Source organism: Ovis aries, chromosome 7 (assembly GCF_016772045.2).
Source record: "Ovis aries strain OAR_USU_Benz2616 breed Rambouillet chromosome 7, ARS-UI_Ramb_v3.0, whole genome shotgun sequence".
In the NCBI taxonomy this organism is placed as follows: domain Eukaryota; kingdom Metazoa; phylum Chordata; class Mammalia; order Artiodactyla; family Bovidae; genus Ovis; species Ovis aries.
The window spans coordinates 783,658-807,095 of record NC_056060.1 but is presented as its reverse complement, the minus strand read 5'-3'; the positions used below and the strand labels follow the sequence as shown (position 1 = coordinate 807,095).

Here is a 23,438-nt window from a genome sequence, read left to right as displayed (position 1 = left end):
CAACACATGGCTTTTTATTCTTCTATTATTACAGAGAGGGACATTTGGAGGTTTCCAACTATTTTTGACTGATCCAACAGTACTGCAGAGCAAGAAAGCCTAGGCTTGAAGCATCTTGTCTGCCATGCATTTCTGGAGGTCAGTATCATAAAGAACCTGGATATTTCCTGCAACTACAGATTTTCAGTTTGAAAGGCAAAGAAAAAAAAAAAACCCAAAACTGGAATTAGAGAGGATGGAATGTTGCTTTTCCTGACTTTCATCTGGTGCTTACTACATCCCCTGAGCTTTTTCTCTAGGTTTCTGCTTTTCTATCACGATGATGAAGCAAATTTAAAACCTATATAAATACTTGCCTCTAGCCACATAAATTCATGAAACTGTCTATATGGAAAAATGCTTAATACAGGCAAGCAATATTATCACAATCATCAAGAATAAAACCCTTTAGGCTCATTTTTGCAATTGGTACAACCCAGGGATAAAGCTGTGAGTCAGCCTTGAGACAGACTGGCCTGAGAACTTGAGTACTTGTTGGAAAAATTCTGTGCAGTGCAGTGATGCTAAGAAGCTTTATGGTTTTCTTAATGTTCTTTACTGGGTTTTATCTTACTCTGCAGAGGCCACTGATCTTTAATCATCATATTAGTCTCAGTCGTCAATCCTAAGGGTATTATAAACTCCATTCTTGAAAAATGCAAAGCTATCATTCATGTGTTAACCCTCTCTATCATCTTGGGAAGGGGGTTCACATCACACTGGATTGATGGCAAGTAATACCACTCAGGATGTTTCTATCCTCATTCAAAGTCCTTGCCCAGGTTCTCTTGAGGGGTGGGGTGGGGAACCAGACCAACTGAACAAAGACACTCAGGACCAATGGCAACATCACTGACAAAACCCAACAGCCAAGCAGAGGACGGAAGAGTATAAACCAGTAGGGAAGGGATGGGGGTACAGAGATCCTGGCAAGGAGAAGGCATCCAGCTGACCTCTGTGATGATCTTATATGGAGAAAAAGATGAAAGAAAACATTCTCTCCGTTACATTGAATGAAAACTATGTATTTTTTCTTCCTAAAAGCAAGCAGGAGAAAATTCAGAACACTTGCTTTCTAAAGATAGAAGTCCACCTCAGAGAAGGTGGACTCTATCACTACTAACCAATTTTGAAGGGGCTCAGAAGCTTGCTTTATTCTTTCTTTCTGTAGTGCTTTTTTAAAAAGGAGTTACTAAAGATAATTTTTGGCATACTGCTGCTGCTGCTGCTAAGTCTCTTCAGTCGTGTCCGAGTCTGTGTGACCCCAGAGACGGCAGCCCACCAGGCTCCCCCATCCCTGGGATTCTCCAGGCAAGAACACTGGAGTACTAAATGCATAGAAAATATGCTGAAAGCATCAAACCAGTACTATATATGATCTTTGGCAGTTTCCTACCGGGCTGTCCCAAGATGCTATTTAATGTTGGTACACACGTATGAACATCTGTACCTGTTGGATTCGGGAGGGTAGATATATTTAAACTAAATTAATATGTGCCCTATTCCCTACTCTTCTTAAGATCTGCAGGGCAGTCTGGGCATCTTAAAAAACAATACAGGATTAACGTGGCTATGTTATTGTTGTTTAGTTGCTAAGTCGTGTCTGACTCTTTGAGATCCCATGGACTGTAGCCTGCTAGGCTCCTCTGTCCATGGGGACTCTCCAGGTAAGCATACTGGAGTGGATTGCCATTTCCTTCTCCAGGGGATCATCCCAGCCCAGGGACTGAACGTGGGTCTCCTGCTTGGCAAGCGATTCTTTACCACTGAGCCACCCAGGAAGCTGTGTAGTCCAGTTATGGATTCCCACAAAACCTAGAGCAAATCCTGACTTTTGGTACTTTCTAGCTAGATAATCTCAGGCAAGATACTCAAATTCCTTAAACCTCAATTTCTTCATTAGTTGATGGGAGTGTTAAGGTATCTATATCTGAGATCATTATGAGAAGTTAATGAGATGAAGCGTGTGGAATGCCTGCTATACCACCTGGCATGGAGCAGAGTTACAGTGGGGTGATGATCACCATTGGTATAGGCTAATTAATAGTGAGCAGCATTGTTAATCAGAGTCCTCAGGAGGCTGTGATGGAGAGCCTAAGGTGCTCATTTTATCGCTGCCTTTCCTTTGTGTGATACCATCTCACTGAGTCTGGGTGGGATGTGTGCCTGCCTTCAACTGAAACAATGAGGCAAAAGTGATGGGATGTCTCTCCCACGATTGCATTACTTTGTATAAGACTCTCTTGCCAGAAGATTTAGTCTAGGCTTCTTCTCTCCATTGCTGGCATGGAGGGAGCAAGCTGCCATGAATCCTATACCCGCAAAGAAATTCTGCCAATGACATGAGTGAGCTCGGAGGTGAACTCTGCCCCAGGTGAGCATTCAGAGTTCAGAGCATTCAGTGCTGACAATACCTTGACTGCAAAACTTGCACAAGAGCCACTTAAGCCATGCCTGGGATCCTGATGCACAGGAGAGAATAAATGTGTGTTATTTTAAGCCAGTAAATTTAGGGCAATTTGTTAGACAGCAAAAGAAAACTAATACAGACACACTTTGCCTTCTCTATCATATTGGTATTGGGCTCCTTTCATCAGCTCTTCCCTTTCCATCGATATTCTTAAAACTTTACTGAATTATGACCATGTATAATGAGCTTCTTTTATTCAACTAGTTCTAGCATCACCATTAGTAATTACTCAACAGATGATGCTTCGATTACGTCTGGTGAACACAAGCACCATTTATATTTTACATTTTAATCACAGCTCTATAATATTTAGAGCTGGTAAAAGTTTTGAAAGCCACAGAACAGACATTTACACACAGACTCACTCTTCCACCATCAGGCAAAAAGCCTGAAATGTGCCACCTGCCACGGCGTGTAACACAGAAAGCACAGCACAAATATTTCCTCGTTCTTAATTCTTCTTGCATAAATCTCATCTTTAAAAGAGGTATGAGCCTGGCAAGTTTGATCTTCTTCTCCCCATGTTCTTTCCTGGGTCCTAATATCTGAACTGGGAAGACATTTCCAGTGAAGGGAATAAAGAGTAACGTTTCAATATATTTACTGTAAGAATGCAAGTGAGAGAGTCAACTAATGGTGCTTTGATGTAACTATCAGGGATAAAACCAGCCATCAAAACTATTACATAGGAAGCAATCTCTGACACAGCAGACAAAAAATGTCCTATGCTTCTCTTATCATCCTCTGCACAAGCTGCTCTGTCATTGAGACTTAAATTTTAATAAAGACCTTCCTGGTCATCTTTTAAAATTCAAGACTGGGGTACAGTCCAGCTTTCAGTTAAAAGCATTCACCATTTCTTTTTTTCCAAAAAGAAGTTCTCACCAATAAAGATTACTAATAATGTTTGGTGTTACATCATCCTCTTTTCTTTAATGCAAAAAACAAACAAAACACCACTTGCTCAAAAGAAGAAACCTTAAGAAACAATAATAGAAAAAGGATTTTTAAAAGTTTTAATTCATTAGAATTCACTATTAAAATTATAATACTGTCTTTCTGTTTTTTTCTATCACATATTTCTTACTTTTATATTCAGAAGGAAAATATTTAAAGTAAAGTTTTTGCCAAAGTAAAAATTGAAAATTTCTGTCCCTGTGCCATCTTCTCTGAGAAAAGAACACTGCTGGCCTTGTCTCGGCTCTGGGCTGGGCTGCTCCTCTGACCTTGGGTGAGCAAGTTAACCTCTCTGGGTTGCCTGTCAAATATGGAAGCAGACTATCTCAAGTCCAAAGGGTCTTTCCTCATTACCTGAACAGTCTAAGATTATGAGACATGAGTTTTCAAACTTGCCATAGGTCATTCTAGACTGATGACCATCTGATTTTTAATCTCTCTGAATTCCCACACAAAAATAAAGCACTTATACATCAAAGATAAATGCTTGGAGATATGGTACCCTCTGAACAATGAAACAGAAGCAGGTATGGACAAACCAATAGCATCCACAAGACCTGAATGGTGTCTGTGTGGGCAGAAGCAGAGAGAAGAAACAACACTGCTGGACTTGAGAACTGGAAACCGGCGCCCCCTCCCAACAAATAACCAGTAAGTATGAGGGTGAAAGGAGAAGGCAATGGCACCCCACTCCATTACTCTTGCCTGGAAAATCCTATGGATGGAGGAGCCTGGTAGGCTGCAAGTCCATGGGGTTGCTAGGAGTCGGATATGACTGAGCGACTTCACTTTCACTTTCATGCATTGGAGAAGGAAATGACAACCCACTCCAGTGTTCTTGCCTGGAGAATCCTGGGGATGGGGGAGCTTGGTGGACTGCTGTCTATGGGGTCGCACAGAGTTGGACACGACTGCAGTGACTTAGCAGCAGCACTAGGGTAAAAGAGGACAGTGAGAAAGGCGGCTTGAAACTCAGCATCAGAAAAACTAAGATCACGGACTATGGTCCCATCACTTTACGGCAAACAGATGGGGAAAAAATGGAAGCAGTGACAAAATTTTCTTGGGCTCCAAAATCACTGTGGGCAGTGACTGCAGCCATGAAATTTAAAGACGCTTATTCCTTAGAAGAAAAGCTATGACAAACCTAGACAGCATATTAAAAAGCAGAGACATCACTTTGCTGACAAACGTCCATATAGTCAGAGCTATAGCTTTTCCAGTAGCCATATAGGGATGTGAGAGTTGGATCATAAACAAAGCTGAGCCCCAAAGAATTGATGCATTTGAATTGTGGTGCTGGAGAAGACTCTTGAGAGTCCCTTGGACTTAAGGGGATCAAATTAGTCAATCCTTTGGCCACCTCATGCGAAGAGTTGACTCACTGGAAAAGACTCTGATGCTGGGAGGGATTGGGGGCAGGAGGAGAAGGGGCCGACAGAGGATGAGATGGCTGGATGGCATCACTAACTCGATGGACATGAGTTTGAATGAACTCCGGGAGTTGGTGATGGACGGGGAGGCCTGGCGTGCTGCGATTCATGGGATCGCAAAGAGTTGGATACGACTGAGCAACTGAACTGAACTGAACTGAAAGTAAATCAACCTTGAATACTCAGTAAAGACTGATGCTGAAGCTGAAGCTCCAATACTTTGGCCATCTGATGTGAAGAGCCAACTCATTGGAAGAGATCCTGATGCTGGGAAAGATTGAAGGCAAAAGGAGAAGGAGGTGACAGGATGAGATGCTTGGATGGCATCACCGACTCAATGGACACGAATTTGAGCAAACTCCAGGAGATAATGGAGGACAGGGACGCATGGTGTGCTACAGTCCATTGTAAAGAGTAAGACATGACTTAGCAGCTCAACAACAACAGATACACCAGAAAGTGATGGGGGCCAAATGGGAGGGGTTTGCTGAGCCAAGAGGGAGTGAGCAAGAGGCCCACAGTAAGATCGGAAGGGCCGAAAGCACTATTCTCTATGAACTTTCCAGACTGGCCCCAGGACTCCCTACCAGGAGGAGAAACTGCTGGGAGTAGGATCAAAATTGAACAGGATGGCATGATAGAGAAAAAGGAAAGAACAGAACAAGAAAGAAGCAGGAGAGGGGATAGAGCTAGGCGGTACCAGAAAGCAGAATGACCTGTGAAGATGAGGAAACAGAAGACTAAGCCCTACAAACTTAGAAAGGCCATTTTCAACTCTGCCTCTTAAAAGTTAATAAAAGTTATTTTTCTCGTAAAAATGAAAAACAGAACAGTACTGAGAGCAAATTCTACATCAAGTTATTAGAAAGAAGAAGGAGGAAATAAAAAAAGAGCAGAATAACTTCTCTATAAACCATGAAAGCATGCCACAAAATAGAGAACCTCTCCTGTCACAAAAAGTCTCAAATAATAGACTATCTCAAAATTAGCCAAAAGACTTCAAAAAGATGAAATGACATAAAACACAGAAGAACATAATTCAAAATTGGAAAAACTCAGAAAGAAATAAAATACACACAAGAAATAAAATAAAAATGCAGAAAAAAACACTAAGAAGGCAGACAGGAGGCAATAAATACAACACACAAAGCCTAAGGGAAACAGAAGCTGGAGAGAGAGATGCAGAGAATCTGAGACAGTGCCAGATACTGAAGACAGGCAAAGAAGATCTAAGATGTAAATAGTAAACATCCTTGAAGAAAGAAAAAAAAAAAGGCAAGGGAACAAAATATTCAATATTATAATTTTTTAAAAAGTCTCTGAAATTAAGAAAAGACTACAAAATATAAGCTGAAGAAAACACCGAAAATGTGAGAATACCAAACCAGAATGACTAAAAATAAGAGTTACTCTAGTAAAATTACTAGAAGGGAGGGAAGAAGGAAGGGAGGGAGGGAAGAAGGGAAATGAAAAGAAAAAGAGAGAAAGAAAGAGAAAGAAATGCTATGAATGTCTACAGTAAGTAAGTGTCTTGTGAGGGAAACAGAGGGGAAACTTTGAGAGCAACGCTCTGCGTCAAAATAGAGTAAAGAAACATACTCAGGTAAAGAAAAGATGAGTCAAAGGTTTTATATCCAGGAGGAATGCCTTTCAATAATAAAGGGCAGAGATAAATCATTATTAAAAAGCAAGAAGCTGGTGAAGATTATTCCTGTGAGTCCTCCCTGAGGAACTCTACTAGAAAGCAAGTTTCAGGCATTAAACAAACAGAAACATGTTGACATTAAGACCATCGTAAACATTAAACATATAATTTACTTGTAGAAGACTAAATGAGGACTAAGAGGAGAAAACGTGAAGGATGTAACCAGCATATGGTCAGAAGGTGTGGATATAGTACAATTGCAAAAAACCGTGGGAATGATGGAAGCATAACGCGAAAAGCTTCTCAGTAACTATATTTGTTATGGTAATATGATTATTATTATTTTGAGACAATTGTATATAATACAGAATAAAGTAAACCAGTAATTATGGAATATTCTTCTCCAATCATCCTCTGTAAACTTAAAAACTAAGATTATTTTTTGTTGATGTATTTTTTGGCTGCACCAAACAGCACATGGGATCTTAGATCCCCAACCACCATGCCCCCTACAGTGCGAGCACAGAGTCTTAACCGCTGGACCACCAGGGAAGTCTCTCGAACTAACATTTTGAGTGTGAAAGAAAAGAGATACAAATAAAGTACGGAATCCACGTAGAAGAACCCTGTAGTTTGAAATTAAACTGGAGAGATTAATATGAGCACCTAAGGTATTTTATCTTAAAATTTATAAATACTTACATATATAGATAAATAAATAAATTAATTAATAATAATTCCCTGGCCATGTTTATAAAAGAAGCCTAAAAACAATAACCAGCCTGGAAGCAGTAAGCACTCTTAGCACCCAGACTGCAGTCTTGAAATACCTTTTTCCACAAAGAAAAATCAGGTCTATTTGCAGAATGCTTAATTCCAGGCTTCGGGGGGGAAAATGTACGAGATAATCCTGGAATCATTACTAGGCTAGTGTCAAAAGATTCAGGAGCCACGTGAAGAGGTTCTTACTGGCCAAGGAGTAAACTTTGAGTTTCTACAAGGAAAATAATTACAAAGGACTGACCCAAATATGCTTAAACCCCTAAGTTCATATTTTTTAAGTCACTCAGTCGTGTCTGAATCTTTGTGACCCCGTGGACTGCAGCCCACTCAGTCCATGGGATTCTCCAGGCAAGAATAATGGAGTGGGTTTTAGATCTTCCCAACCCAGGGATCGAACCCGGGTCTCCCGCATTGGAGGCAGATGCTTTAACCTCTGACCCACCAGGGAAGCCCCCATATTTTTTAAAAAATAATTGGGTACTTTCAGAAGATCATAGGTTATCAATTCATTATCTTGAAAAATATTAAACAAAAAGAATGAAAGACTGATTCTACTTTTCCTTTATGAACTACACCACTGTTTGAATAAATCATAGATGATGGGAAATATCTCTATAAAAATATTCCAATTAATAACTGATAAAGAAATGGCAGAAATAAAACACTATGATTTTGTGAAGTCCTGATGCACCGGTGAACTTTGGCACTGAGTGTCAATATAGCTGCTAACATCTCTAAAGGCAAAACAACCAGAAATTGGGTTGGCCAGAAAGTTTGTTTGGGGTTTTCCCTAAGGTGGAAAAACCTGAATGGGCTTTTTGGCCAACCTATTACGACGCGCCTCCCAGCGGAAAAAGAAACGCCTTTTACAGTCTCGCCAAAGGGACTAACCATGAATCTGACTGAATCTGTGGGATGCAGGGCCATGTTGCAGGAAATAAAGAGAGAGGAACATAGCGAACTGCACCATGGGCGAGCAGTCAGCAATATCTAGACTGTGGGAAACTCCATAGGTCAGACACTTTTCACAGATTAAGTGTAAAGCCAATAAAGAATGGAGGGAAAACCTGTGGACTGAGAGATTCAAAGGAAAGACATAGTTTTCAAATGGGCCAGACAAAACTGGACCGTCTAGGGACATACAAACTCCTGCGGCAGACTGTAAAGAAGCAGGAAACACGACTGTAAACGCCATGGTAGTGGTCGCCTTGGGAGCAGGGGAAGCGGGTTGGGATGAGGCAGAAGGACGGACTCCTGGGGTGACCAGTAGGTTTTAATTCTTTATCTGGACAGTGGTTATGAGGATGTTCAATCATTAAGCAATATTTGTATTGTGGGGACTTCTATGTCTGTTTTATCTTAAACAATTAAAAAAAAAAAAAAGTGGCCCTTTCCAGATCCCTCACCTGTGCCTTGGCCAACTTCTTTTCCAGAAGGTCCCGTTCCCGCTCCGTTTGCTGCAGACGTTTATTAAGCTCCACTATGTCTCCCTTGAGTGACGCCAGGGCTGCCAAGTGGAGCTGCAGGGACAGGAGAAAAGGAGCACAAGGTTAGACCCTTCGGCAGAAACTCACTTCCATCCCTTCATTCCCTGTAATTAGTGTGATCTCAAAGGAAAGGTGTCATCTGCAGCCAGACCCTTGGGTGATCTTAATCTCAGGGGACAATGGACAGAAATCAGGAGTCTTCCCACCAGGCTGGGTTATCTGGTCACCCTGAATGTACCAGCTGCTGCTAAGTCACTTCAGTCGTGTCTGACTCTGTGACCCCATAGACAGAAGCCCACCAGGCCCCCCCGTCCCTGGGATTCTCCAGGCAAGAACACTGAGGACCCTATTAAGTGTGGGCGGTAGGACCTAATTTGGGGTGGTCTAATTAAACAGGGAGCAAAGCTGCTTGTCCTATGGGCTTTCCCTGAATTACTCAGCAAGGATAAGATTAAGCGCTGGTGTGAACTGCTTGATTCTCAAGAAGCAAGGCAAAGGCAGGATCAAATTAACTTTTACCTTTGGGAAAATATGCTAGTTGAATGGAGCAATTCAATTTTTTCAAATTCAATCACTGATATTGCCATGTATCCAGACAGCCCATGGGGCTGAGTAGTAAGAAAAAAATGCGAGAGTTCATTGTTTCCGGGGCTCTCCACCTCAGGTTGACCCATTAACTTTCTGGCCAGCTCCTCCTTCCTCATTGACCCCCAGACAGTCTAGAAGACTAGATGATGCTTCTGGCCTCTCAGAGCATAACCAGAGCTCTGATAAATCATGTTACGGCGAGAGAAGCTGAGAATTCCTTGCTGTATCTTTTTCCCCAGCCAACCCTCTCAGAATCAGCAGAGTGAGAAAGAACGTTCCTCAGCAGATGAGCGAGCGCGCCATGCACTTCCAGGATCTCAACCTGCTCAGCTTTCAGGTTCTGCTCATTGAGCTTGGGAGGCACTTATGCTCACCACACACATACCCGCTGTGCTATGCAGGCGGACGGCTGGGCTCGTCTCTAACATCTGCTCAACCATGCTCCCGAGCAACACCTTCCCACCTTCCCTGCCCCGAGTCACTACTCTGTCTTCACTGTTGATCCTGGGTGGAGCTCAATCGATGTGATACTTGGGTAAGTGAGGACAATCAGAGCAAACACTCCCTCTTTATAGGAATTTTGTAGCTTCTGCCAGGAGGCTCTAGAGTACAGAGTGAGTAGATACATGTGACCTTACAAGATGGACACTGCAGTGGTATACAACTCCACTTCAAAGACCTTAACTTCAGGTTTAGAAAGAGGCTTTTTTCTGCAGCCTGTCTCTCTACACTATGTGGTGGCTTGGAGGCTTGGGGGAGAGTGCATAGCTGAGAAGAAGATGTAGGGCAGAGCCAGGGTTTCACAGTAGTCGTTTGTGAGACGGCCACAACAGTGAGCGCAACTTTACTTAACTGCATGGGGGCTGCAAACCAACAGATTAGTAACAGAGCTGAAATCAAGAATCCTTGAAATTTAAAAAAGGAAATGTCAGGCCATCTGGCGGTTATTTGTCTTCTCATGCAGGGCTAAGGCTGCTCAGAAAAGGTCACTTTAGGTTTCAGATACAAGGTTTGTGTGATGAATTCTCAGCACAGATACCACGGTGTTCCCATTGTACAATTTTTGGGAGGCAGCTTGGCTCCCAGTGTGGGGAAAGGGACGCAAATTCACTCCCTTACATAGCTGGGTTCCCCCTTCTGCCTTTGAACTGTCAACCTGAGAATGTTCCTTCTGCGACAGACACTGTTCTGTTACGCAACTATGTCCTGTCTTGGGAGAAGACTCACCTCCTCACCTTTGACAAGAAGGATGAAATACATGAAGAGCTCATGTGTTCTTTAAGAAATAAGGGAGTGGAAACAAGAATCCCAAGTATGTGAGCCTAGACAGACCTCCTCTCTTGTCTATCTCCCCTCTTACTTCTGGGCTGCACACAGGAATTGTGGGGGAGTTTCAGGGGGGAAAAGCTGACAGAGAAGACTGTATAGTCCACAGAGACCTTATGAACGGGGCCCAGATGGGGAGACCAAGAGGTGTTACCTCCACCACAGTACAGGAGCAGAGGAGGTTCAGTGGGACGTGGCTGAGGAGGAGAATCATGGATTTAGAGACAATAACACCAGCTCTCCAAATGGCCAGAGGATCCGTCAGATGTGCTTGTGGGGACAGTCTCTTCGCTTCCTTGGTTGCAAAATGCATATCCATGAAGAGAGACTAGATCAGTGGTTCTCAACTTGAAGATTCCTTAAGAATCTCATGAATGGGATAGGCCTTTCTTCTAGAGGGGAGTGTAAACTTGGGTGTTTATGCAGTGTTCCCCTCATTAACATGATGAGGCACTCTGAAGCCCATCGATGAACTCCAAACTAAGAACTGCCTGGACTAGATGCCAGATCTGTGATCCCACCTGTTTTGCAGACAGTGACGTGTCATGGCCGCAGACGTCTGGGTGGGGCAGGTCCTTGGCACAAGACGTCTCCCATATCTGTAGGTGAGGATCTGAAACCCAGAGACCGACTTGCTGACCTCAAGTCTCATGCAGAGCTTAGCATGAGAACTGAGGCCACAGGTACCCTTTCCTCACTTCACAAGTGTTGTACGTGACAGTAATGTTCAGTTTAATTTGAATTAATAGTTTACTTAACATATTTCTTCTCAGTGTTATGTGGCAGCCTGAATGGGGAGGTAGTTTGCAGGGGAATAGACAGTTGTCTATGTATGGCTGAGTCCCTTTACCTGAAACTATCACCGCTGCTGCTGCTGCTAAGTCGCTTCAGGCATGTCCGACTCTGTGCAACCCCATAGACGGCTGCCCACCAGGCTCCTCTGTCCACAGGATTCTCCAGGCAAGAACACTGAAGTGGGTTGCCATTTCCTTCTCTGAAACTATCACACTACTGTTAATTGGCTATGCCCCAATACAAAACTGAAGGAAATGGCAGCTAGCAATTTTCTCTTCCTGTCCACCAGCAATTCTGAAAGAAGGCAAAACTTAAACCAGGTAGAACAGACGCACATGGCTTACTGTCACTGACGTGTGTTTAGCAGAAGCTAACTACAAAGGCTGGGAGGTGCAGTGGGGAAAAAAGTTTGCCTACAAGTTGCAAGAAGAGTTGCTAAGGATCAGGCTGACCGACCCCTCTCTCACGCCCATGACTGAGTATGGGCCAAGTTCCGTTCCCAGCGTCAGAGAGCAAGAAAATATATGATATTTGGAGTCTGTGCTAGTCTCTTCCCCAACACACCTTTTTCTTAATGTTCAGGAACAAGATCCTGCTTTTTGATTGGTCACACTCCTGACCAGTTAAAATATCCCAGTTCTTAGGCTCCTTTGCAGTTGGAGCTAGGTGTAGCCATGGGACAAAGTGCTAGCTAAGGAGACAGAAGCCGAGGTATACGGGAGTTCTCGGAAATCTTTTTGGGGGAGGTCATGTTTTTCTCTTCTTCCAGCTTTGCTGCTTGGTATATTGACATGATGGATGGAGCTCCAGCAGCCATCTTGTTTCAGAAAGAGGAGGTCCATACTCTCGGCAGTGGAAGGTGCCTAAACAACTGCGTGGACCCTACCAGCTCTGAATTGCCTAACTCCAGACTTCATAACACAATAGCAAGAACAGAACCTCTGCTGTATAGACCACTATTATGTGGAGATATCCCTGCCAATGAAGTGGATTAATTTACAAAGAACCAGATAAACTCGGGTTCACATCTCATTTGTTACTTGTCGAATTGTCTTTGAATAGCTGATTTCATCAGTTTGTGAGGGGGCTGTCAAACAGGCACAGAAGATGCCATCCATAAAATGACCAGCATAGCATGTGAAGCCAAGTGACCAGCAGTGTCTGGAACCAAGAAAGCACTCGACGAACATGTACTTCCTCTTTCCCTGCCACCCTCTAAGTCACCACGTTTCAAGTCAACAATCTTCTCAGACTAACCTTCACTCTAGGTAGTGAGAGGTACACTCAGATGAGGAAGTAACACAGTCCTGTCTTGGAGGCACACTTCCCAGTGGTTAACAGCACAGGAACAAGAGGCCGCAGCTGGTTTGTGGATTCTGCTGAATTCCCAAGGCTTAAAGAGCTGACTCTCAAGCCTCCTAATTCTCTGAGAAATTTTAACCCAAGGCCTCTCAGTAGTATTGCAATGGGATCATGACACTTCCTTATACAATTTTGGGTCTAGCACGTGAAGGATATAAATCCACACATACTTCATATTTCTGGAGATAAAAGATTCTGCTTCCCTAAGCTGTTTTGAGCCCAGCTTCACATTCATTTTATAGTGTGTATCCAAATGAAAGTAAACCACCTGGAAATCTGGCTTCAAGACAACTGTCAAAATGGTTGTTATTTTTGGATGAAACATTACTTGACTAATACTTCACAGTTCAGCTGGTGGTAAAGACAAGCTTGCGTAGCCTCTGACAGATAAGGTGTCCAGCTGCCGGGGGCTGAGTGGGGAGCGCTCAGCGCCTCGGTGACAGCCTCTCCTAGTAACTCCTGGGCTCTGTGCATAGATGTGCTTCCTGTTAGCTATTAGTCAAGAAACAAAGGGCTTCCCACTTCCTAAAACGCCCTTTTAAGCCAGCAACACAGTGACTCTAATGAGCCCCCAGGAGCCTCGCTGTGTATTTATGGTTATACGGTGCTTCTTCATCTTGCTATACTGGCTGTAAAAACAACGGAACACATGCTGGCTCTTTCCTGATCACTTGGCACCCTCCTATGCATTATGCCACCGGGTCTCCATCACATCCCACCTCTGGCCTACTAGGAGGCTATGATTCCCTGTGCGCTAGGAACAAGTATTTTCCCCAAGGACCACAGTGGGTGAAAGGGTCCCAGAATGGGGATTGAGGCTGTCAAACCCCAGGTCAACATTTTATCCATCTTTCTGGGACTTGGGTCTGCTCTTTTACGACACTGCCGTCAAAGGGACCAAAGGCTTCCACAGCTTCACCTGAAACGGAGGAATGAGTTCATCCCCCAGTTTCCATCCAAAGACCTCAGAGCACTGACGGTGAGATGGCTGGGCTGGCCTTCCCCCACCGCGTGGGCAGTCAGCTCACTCAGGGCAAACTGCGCCTGTTCTCTCTCCCGTACCTGGTCTGCCGACATGACACGCTCCTGTAGGCCATTCACTGCCGGGGCATCGATTTTCCTTCCCACCAGTGATGATGCGAACACCCACCCTGGCCTTCTAACTGGGCCAGATGCGCTCCAGCTACAAGGCATTTACAATTTTTGTTCATGTGCGAATGAAGACGATGGGTAGTACCAATCTCTTTGACTTAGTGAACTGTTCTCTTCCTTAAAGGGGAAGAAGCAAGGGCAACTGACCTTTATTGAACACACATTCCTTTTTAAAAGAAACAGACTTAAAAAAATTTATTTAAAACTAACAATAGTTAACCCACTATATGCTGAACACAGTTTTTTTTTTTGCTTTTGTGTAATAAAGTTTTATTAAAGTATAAAGGAGATAGAGAAAGCTTCTGACATAGGCATCAGAAAGGTGCAGAAAGAGTATCTTTTGCTAGTGTTAGCAATGGAGTTATATACTCTCCAATGAATCCAAAGAATGTCTGGAGGTTATAAAGACCTCACCAGACCTGAGGATGAGATGGCTGGATGGCATCACTGACTCGATGGACATGAGTCTGAGTGAACTCTGGGAGTTGATGATGGACAGGGAGGCCTGGCGTGCTGCAATTCATGGGGTTGCAAAGAGTCGGACACGACTGAGCAGCTGAACTGAACTGAACACCAGACCTACTTCTATAATTTACATTTTAAGGTGACAGAATTAGCCAGAAGGTTTAATCCAGAGACTATCCTCAGGCAGGATACATTACTGTTGTATAATCCTTGTAAAGACCAGAAAGTGAAAGTGAAGTCGCTCAGTCGCTCAGTCGTGTCTGACGCTTTGCGACCCCGTGGACTGTAGCCTACCAGGCTCCTCCCTCCATGGGATTTTCCAGGCAAGAATACTGGAGTGGGTTGCCATTTCCTTCTCCAGAGGATCTTCCCAACCTAGGGATCGAACCTCAGGTCTCCTGCATTCCAGGCAAACGCTTTAACCTCTGAGCCACCAGGGAAGCCTGTAAAGACCAGACCTACTCCCATAATTTACATTTTAAGATAACAGAATTAGCCAGAAGGTTTAATCCACACACTGTCCTCAGGTAGGATATATTATTGTTATATAATCCTAAGGAATGTAGAGAGGAAAAAAAGGTTTGTCCTTTCTTCTTCCTTGAGAATTCCAGACTCCTCTCTCCTTGGGGACCCCTAAATTTATCAACCTGCCTAGGAAATGACTAACTCATTCCCCCCTTTCTTTTAGGAGAATTATGTTGCCAAGGGAAAGGGGTATCATTTTCATTCCATAACTACTTCCTGCTGCTTAAGGGTGTAGTCCCTAAATTGTTGAGGCAACATATTCTCCTAACCCTCATGTTGAGGGTCTCTGATCCAGGGGCCCCAAGTAATAGTTGGAGGAGGCTGTGGCACTCATAGGAGCTCGGACAACTATTTGTAACTTAAAAGCTTTCAGATGGTTCAGTTCAGTTCAGTTCAGTCGCTCAGTCGTGTCTGACTCTTTGCGACTCCATGAATCGCAGCATGCCAGGCCTCTCTGTCCATCACCAACTCCTGGAGTTCACTCAGACTCAACGTCCATCGAGTCAGTGATGCCATCCAGCCATCTCATCCTCTGTCGTCCCCTTCTCCTCCTGCCCCCAATCCCTCCCAACATCAGAGTCTTTTCCAATGAGTCAACTCTTCGCATGAGGTGGCCAAAGTACTGGAGTTTCAGCTTTAGCATCATTCCTTCCAAAGAAATCCCAGGGCTGATCTCCTTCAGAATGGACTGGTTGGACCTCCTTGCAGGCCAAGGGACTCTCAAGAGTCTTCTCCAACACCACAGTTAGATGGTTAGAAAACCCCATTATACAGTTACAGATATAAGGCAAAATAGTCACTAAACCAAGTTAAAATCAAAGTGAAAAGTCACATTATGCCCATAGTTACATCAGTCCATCTTAAGGTTGTTAGACGTCATCCGTTTAGGAAGAGGCATCACATGTGATTGTTGTTGAAGGTATCTGCAGACTTGGAGAATGTCTTTTCCTTGACGTGGAGATGTCCGCCAAGGGAAGCCTTCCACTGATGGAAGGGGAGCACTCCACAGACCCAGCAGTACTAGCAGTAGTTAGTTGTGGGATTCAGTGTAGGAGTGAGCCCAGGACAGGAGGGCATTGTCTTGAGGATCAAACGGCAGACTCAGGGTTTTTGGAGTCAGCAGACGTAGGCTCACACAGATTATCAGGCCCATCTTTTGGCTCGTCCAGACAGTCCCACTATGGAAGTGGATCGGGAAGAAAGTGCGCCAGGGGCTTCAGTAAGCATGGAGTGAGTTGCCCCAGTATCTAAAAGGAAATTAACAGATTGGCCCCCCACAGTTATTGATACCCGGGGTTCCTCAGGTGAAATTAGGACAGGAGCTTGTGTGGGGACCCCCAGGCACCTTCAGTCCTGGTTGTCTTGAGAGTCCGACCCCTGAAATCTACACCTCTGGGGGCAGTCTCTCCTCCAGTGCGGTCCTTTGCAGACAGGACGCGGGGCCGGGGGTGGCTTAGATGCCTGAGGGCAATTCCACTTGAGATGCCCCTCCTTTCCACAGTAAGAGCAAGCCCATCCCTTTTCACCTGGGTCCCCCTGAGCATTTTTCTCAGGCTGTTTAAGAACAGTTCTCATAGCCATTGCGAGGGCTTCTGCTTGTTCCTCTGTCTTTTTCTGCCTTTCTTTCTTTTCCTCATATTCCCTACCATAATAGACTGTCTGAGCTAGTTGTAACAGAGAATCTAAAGACTGATTTGGTCCATACACCATTTTAATAACTTACGGCAGATACCCGGAGCCGACTGAGTGAGAAATCTATCCTTTAAGATCACTTTTCCCTCTTCACTTTCAGGATCAATCTCAGTGAATCTGCAAAGGGCTTCTCTCAGTCTATCTAGGAATTTACCAGGAGCTTCCTTCTCCTCCAGTTCTATGTTTGCCAATTTGCCATAGTTTCAAGGCTTAGCATGTGCCTGCCTGAGTCCTTCAAGAATACATCTGACATGGAAGCAACCTAGATGTCCATCAACAGATGAATGGACAAGAAGGTACATATACACAATGGAGTATTACTCAGCCATTGAAAAGAATACATTTGAATCAGTTCTGATGAGGTGAATGAAACTGAAGCCTATTATACAGAGTGAAGTAAGCCAGAAAGAAAAACACCAATACAGCATACTAACACATATATATGGAATTTAGAAAGATGGTAATGATAACCCTGTATGCGAGACAGCAAAAGAGACACAGATGTATAGAACAGTCTTTTGGACTCTGTGGGACAGGGTGAGGGTTGGATGATTTGGGAGAATGGCATTGAAACATGTATATTATCATATGTGAAACGAATCGCCAGTCCAGGTTTGATGCATTGGACAGGATACTTGTGGCTGGTGCATTGGGATGACCCAGAGGGACGGTATGGGGAGGGAGGTGGGAGGGGGGGTTCAGGATGGGGAAAAAAAAAAACAGAATACACCTGACAAAATGGCTCTGATCCCATCTTGCTTTAGCTGTGTCGCAGTCCCAGTCTGGTTCTGTAGTCAGGACCACCTGATTTCCAGTGGGGAGGGCGGTTATCTCGTCCTCCCTCTTCCCTACTGATTCATTACCAAATCATTTATCTCCATAAGCAACCGCTTTTTCCAAAACCCGAGTTTCTGAGTTGGGAGTCAGCGTTTGTCCCAAGATATACATCACATCCTTCCAAGTAAGGTCTTAAAGCAGAGTAACACCTTTAAAAGCACTAATATATTTTTCTGGGTCCTCTAAATAGTCTCCCAGATCCTCCTTGATTCTTTGTATTTCTTGATAAGAAAAAGGCTTATTAGCTCTCATAGACTGATTATTTCTCCCGGTGGGTGCTTCATGAAGAGGCAACAGCTTGTGTGGCTGTTCCTCAGTCTCTCTGGCTGCTCTGCACATATGATCCCAGGGATAGACTGGAGAAACCTGCTTTGTCTCCTGTCCTCCATCTCATCTAGCAAAGTAGGAGGACAGGAGGGAGCTGAAGGGGTCACACCCAAATCTATACCCTTAGGACATAAGTCTGGCATATTTTGCAGAGAGAAAAAGGGCAACACATATGCGACTTCTACCCATTTCCCTTGTTTTCTACAGAATTGGTCTAATTGTAAAACAGTATTATACTTAAGAGACCCTTCAACTGGCCACCGTTCGCCGTCCTCCAATGGATACCGTGGCCATGCAGTATCACATAGGAAGACCAGGTGTGCCTTCTTTAAACCCTGGGGATCAAATTTATCCCAGTTTTTCAGGATACAGTTCAAAGGAGTGAGGCTGGAATTGTTAACTCCCATCTGTAAGAGAGAAAAAAAAGCGACAAGCGCCATCTTTCTATCGGAGGCGTCCCTCCCTGCTCTAGATGGGGGTGTAGACAGACTTTACACCAAAGCTTTCCTTCCCTGGTCAGACTCAGTCTGTCCCTTACCGATGCAGGTGACCTACTCGTCCCTCCCGGTTCTACCAATGAGACAGGGTGGAGATGCACCAGGGGTAGACCTGACGGCATCCCTGACTGACGTCCAGCTCCTCACCATTAAAACCTTGCTTGCCTCTGATGCCACCTGGGGTGCAATCAGAGTACCCTTCTAGAATGCCTCCCAGGCTAAGCCACGGGGGGAAACATTTGTCACCTGAGTGCCTGTGCATGACCCTGAGTATATTCCTGACCACAGTAAGACTGATTCGAATATAAAACTGAGATGTTTCTTCACCACACCAGTATAAGAGCCTCCTCTGGTCCACTAAAAGCCAGCGTTACCAAAGGGAAAAAAAAAACCAAAACCTATTGTAGTTCCAGTCTGAGTAACCTTTAACCTCAGAGATGCTTTTGTAGCTAAAGCTCCATCTAACTTCCGAACTTTCAATTCCTAGCAAGACTAGGTGGTTCCTGACTACCAATCCAAGTTTGGGACCTAAGTCACAGGACACAGTAACAGCACAGATCACAAGTCTCTTGAAAGTCTATGATCCGATAGATTAGGTTAGTACTTCTAATTTCCAAGGAGTTATGAAATGGTCAAAGAGACTGAAAATTTTGACTGAGAAAGGAGAGTTCAGTCCATATGCTTTGCCCATTTCTGCTCAGGCCAAAGGAGACATTGGGTGACTTTTGGCACTGGCAGGTTGGTATAAACCCCCGACAGGTTTCTGCCATAAGCCGTATGAGGTCACCGTGGAACCGCAGAGCAGGGTTCCTCACTTGCTTCACGTAGGGCATGTCATTCATTCACACAAGCACACTGTAGAGTTAGTAAAGCACAGCAGAAAACGTGTTTGCTAGGAGAACAAAGAACTAGAGCTCCAAGCATCCTTACCTTGTCCTCAAGAATCCCAGACAAGCCCCCAAGATGAAAGGTTGTTGCTGAACCATGCAAAGATGCCAAGATTCTTGGCCTCTGGAGAAGAAGAATTCAATCCGGGACCAGAGACGAGACTTGATCGCTCAGAGCTTTTGTGTAATAAAGTTTTATTAAAGTATAAAGGAGATAGAGAAAGCTTCTGACACTGGCATCAGAAGGGGGCAGAAAGAGGATCCTTGAACATATATTTTTGACAGGTTCTACACTAAGTCACTAAGTGATTTCTGCATTTTACCTAATTTAATCAGCTGCAGGGTCCTGCAAAAAAAAAAAAAAAAAGGCACTGTCACAACTCCAATGCCAAGCTCTGGGAATATTTGAAGAATCCCAGGCAATGTGATAGTAGTAAGTCATAACATTAATAGTTATCATTTGCTAAATGTTTATTGGGTACCAGGTACTTGGGCTAAGCACAATTCATGTGGTATCTCATTTAACCCTCTCTGCATTTAGGTATTATTACCTCCTTCTGACAAATGAGGAATCAAGGCACATAGCAGACATAGGAAATCAGCCCAAGGGCAAGAAACTGAGAAAAGCAAAAGAGACAATAACAGAGACACTCCCTGCTCTGTCTCTGCTGTGTGCCTTGCTGGCACTTCCAACTCAACGTGCCACCGCTCTCCTGGTTTGCAGGATACACATGTGTGCGTGTGTGGGTGGGAGGGCAGGTGTGCACACTGGCAGGGTGGGGTCATGCGGAGAATCAGGGCAGGCAGAGGTGGCAGGGCAAGGCCTCTAGCAACAGTGATGAGGCCTGGGGCTGCAATCAGCTCCACTCAGTGTGCATTTGGGGTCTCTAACTTCAGGTGCTTTTCATCCTTTGGCCTGTATCTGAGTTCTGTGCTTGGGGCTTTGCACACTTTATTTGCCCAATGGTCCCAGCATAGATTTGCTGAAGCAACTGCCCAAGGAAGCTTCATTATATACAGAACCAATCAGTAACAATCTTTTCCCCAGAAGTTGAAAGAGCGCTCAGAATCACACACAACCTTATGGCTGGCGAGGGAATTCAAGAATGTCTAGTTCAATCCCTTCATTGTAAAGACATTAAACAGAGTCAGAGAAACAAGTTTCACCAAATTGAGATTTCCTCATTCCCTCTCCGGAGGCTTCCTGCTCTCTCATATGGCAATTCAGGAGCTCTTGGGTAAACGTCTACGTCTACATCCCAGCCCTGTCCTTGAAAATAGCAGGAGACATCTGTACATGAGAAAGCAGACTCATTCAGCCTCTTCTGCGAGACTCCCCACACCCCGCACATTCTACTTCAGATACAGAAAGAACAAAATCCCTTGCAAAAGGGGAGCATTCCCTGACAGATGGACACAATCAGGCCTGTTCAGTGGCTTTCAGGACTGGAGCATTCCTATTTACTGTCAGAATTCCAGCTAGCGGCACCTGCTGTGTAATATTTCAAGAAAGAATGCTCATAGCCTTGAAGCTTAAAACTCATTAAACACCATCTACAAGATTGCCTTGCTGCGTGCTCATCACTTTTTTGCTGTCCTAGACCAACTCAGAGAGCACCAGCTTTTTGTTTTTCATTTTACCTGATTTCATTGGCCAGTGATCCCTGAGTTACTTTATAAATCTACACTGAAATTCAGTTGTCGAAAACAGCACTCTGTCCCCTTCAACATGGTAGCACTAAAATACCATCTGATAGAAAAACTGATCACCTTCAAGAGTACCTGATGTAGGTGACGATGCCAAATCACAAAGCAGGAACCAAGTACTAACTGTGAATACAGCCACATCATCATTCCTGGGATCCTCTTAAGGCAATTCTTCCCTTGCTTCAAATCAATAGCTGTGGGAGAAGGCTGTCAAGGAGAGGAGGTATCCAAGACTGATCCTCTCAACTTTGAAGATAACCCTCAATCTCAGTCCATCTGCAAAAATATGCTCCTCTAAAAATAAGTCACATTGAATTTGCAGATTGCCTTGGGTAGTATACAATTTTACCACTATTAATTCTTCCAATCCATGAACACAATGTATTTCTCCATCTGCTTAGTCTTCAGTTTTCTTTCATCAGTGTCTTACAGTTTTCTGAATACAGGTCTTTTACCTCCTTAGGTACGTTTATTCCCAGGTATTTTATTTTTTTGATGTGATGGTAAATGGGATTATTTCTTTAATTTCTCTTTCTTATAGTTTGTTGTTAATACATAGAAAAACAGATTTTTGTATATTAATTTTGTATCCTGCAACTTCACTGAATTCATTGATGAGCTGAAGTGGTTTTCTGGTGGCATCTTTAGCAGTCGTGTCCGACTCTTTGCGACCCCATGGACTGTAGCCTACCAGGCTCCTCTGTCCATGGGATTTTCCAGGCAATAGTGCTGGAGTGGATTGCCATTTCCTTCTCCAGAATGTATAGTATCATGTTATCTACAGTGACAGTTTTACTTCTTCCCTTCCAGTTTGGATTTCTCTTCTTTCTTCTTCTTCTCTGATTGCTATTGTTAGGATGTCCAAAACTATGTTGAATAAAAGTCAAGGGTGGGTATTCTTGACTTGTACCTGATCTTACAGAAAATGCTTTCAGTTCATCACCATTGAGTAGGATGTTAGCTGTGGGTTTGTCATATATGGCCTTCATTATGCTGAATTACACTCCCTCTAATCCCACTTTCTGGAGAGTTTTTATCATAAATGATATTGAATTTTGTCTAAAAATTTTCCTGCATCTATTGGAACCATCATATGGTTTTTATTCTTCAATTTATTATTGTGATGCATCACATTGATTGATTTGCAGATATTTAAAAATCCTTGCATACCAACTAGAGAAAACATTTTTAAAATTTGTATGAAACACAGAGGACCCTGAATAGCTAAAACAATCTTGAGAAAGATGAAGAGAACTAAAGGAAGCATGCTCCTTAACGCCAGGCTACACTACAGTGCTACAGTCATCAAAACAGTGCAGTACGGGCACAAAAAGAGACACACAGACCAACAGAGCAGAAGAGAGAGCCCGGAAATAAAGGCACACACTTACGGTCAGTTAATCTATGACAAGGAGGCAAGAGTGTACAATGGAGAAAAGACAGTCCCTGCAACAAGCAGTGTTAGGAAGACTGAGCAGTTGCATGTAAACGAATGAGACTAGAAATTTCTTTAACACTATATACAACAACAAACTCAAAATGGATTAAAGACCTAAATGTATGACTGGAAACCATTAAAACTCCTAGAGTAAAACATAAGCAGAACACTCTTTGACATACATTTTAGCAATATATTTGTTTTATCCCTCTGGTAAAACAAAGGAAATAAAAGCAAAAATAAACAAGTGGGACCAAATTAAACTTAAAAACTTTTTCACAGTAAAGGAAACCATTGACAAAACAAAAAGACAACCTATGGAACAGGAGAAAAGATTTGCAAATGATATGCCCAATAAAGGGTTAATATTCAACATATATAAATGGCTGATACAACTCAACATCAAAAAAACAAACAACCCAATTAAACAATGGGCAGAAGAATTGAACAGACATTTTTCCAAAGAACAACGCAGATGGCCAACAGGCACATGAAAAGATATCCAACATCGCTAAGCATCAGGGAAATGCAAATCCAAACCCCAATGAGATATCATCTCACACCTTTCAGAAAGGCTGTCATCAAAAAGAACACTAATGTTGGCAAGGACATGGAGAAAAGGGAACCCTTGTACACTGTGGGTGGTAATGTAAATTAGTGCAGCCATTGTGGAAAATAATATGAAAGTTTCTCAAAAAGCTAATAATAGAACTACCAAAGGACACAGCACTTCCATTCCTGGGCATACATCTGAAACAACAACAACAACAAAAAACTAGTTCAAAAAGATATATGTAGTTCAATGTTTATAGTAGTATTATTTACAGTTGCTAAGATATGGAAGCAATCTAACTGTCCATCAACAGATGAATGGATAAAGAAGAAGATATATATATATATCTTCTTTATCTATTTCTTACACACACACACACACACACACACACACACACACACAGTGGAATATTACTTAGTCATGAAAAAGAACAAAGTTTTGCCACTTGCCAACCATGTGGATGGACTTGGAGG

At 43.4% G+C, this 23,438-nt stretch overlaps 1 protein-coding gene across 2 annotated transcripts in view; it reads right to left on the bottom strand.

The window, feature by feature from the left end:
- Positions 1-23,438, bottom strand: part of MCC (MCC regulator of WNT signaling pathway) — a 533,716-nt gene that overhangs the window by 122,099 nt on the left and 388,179 nt on the right. For both annotated transcript variants that reach the window (XM_060418703.1, XM_027971442.3), the window contains one exon: positions 8,734-8,847. In XM_060418703.1, the coding sequence (XP_060274686.1) occupies positions 8,734-8,847 (114 nt within the window). The remainder of the gene's footprint in view (positions 1-8,733; positions 8,848-23,438) is intronic.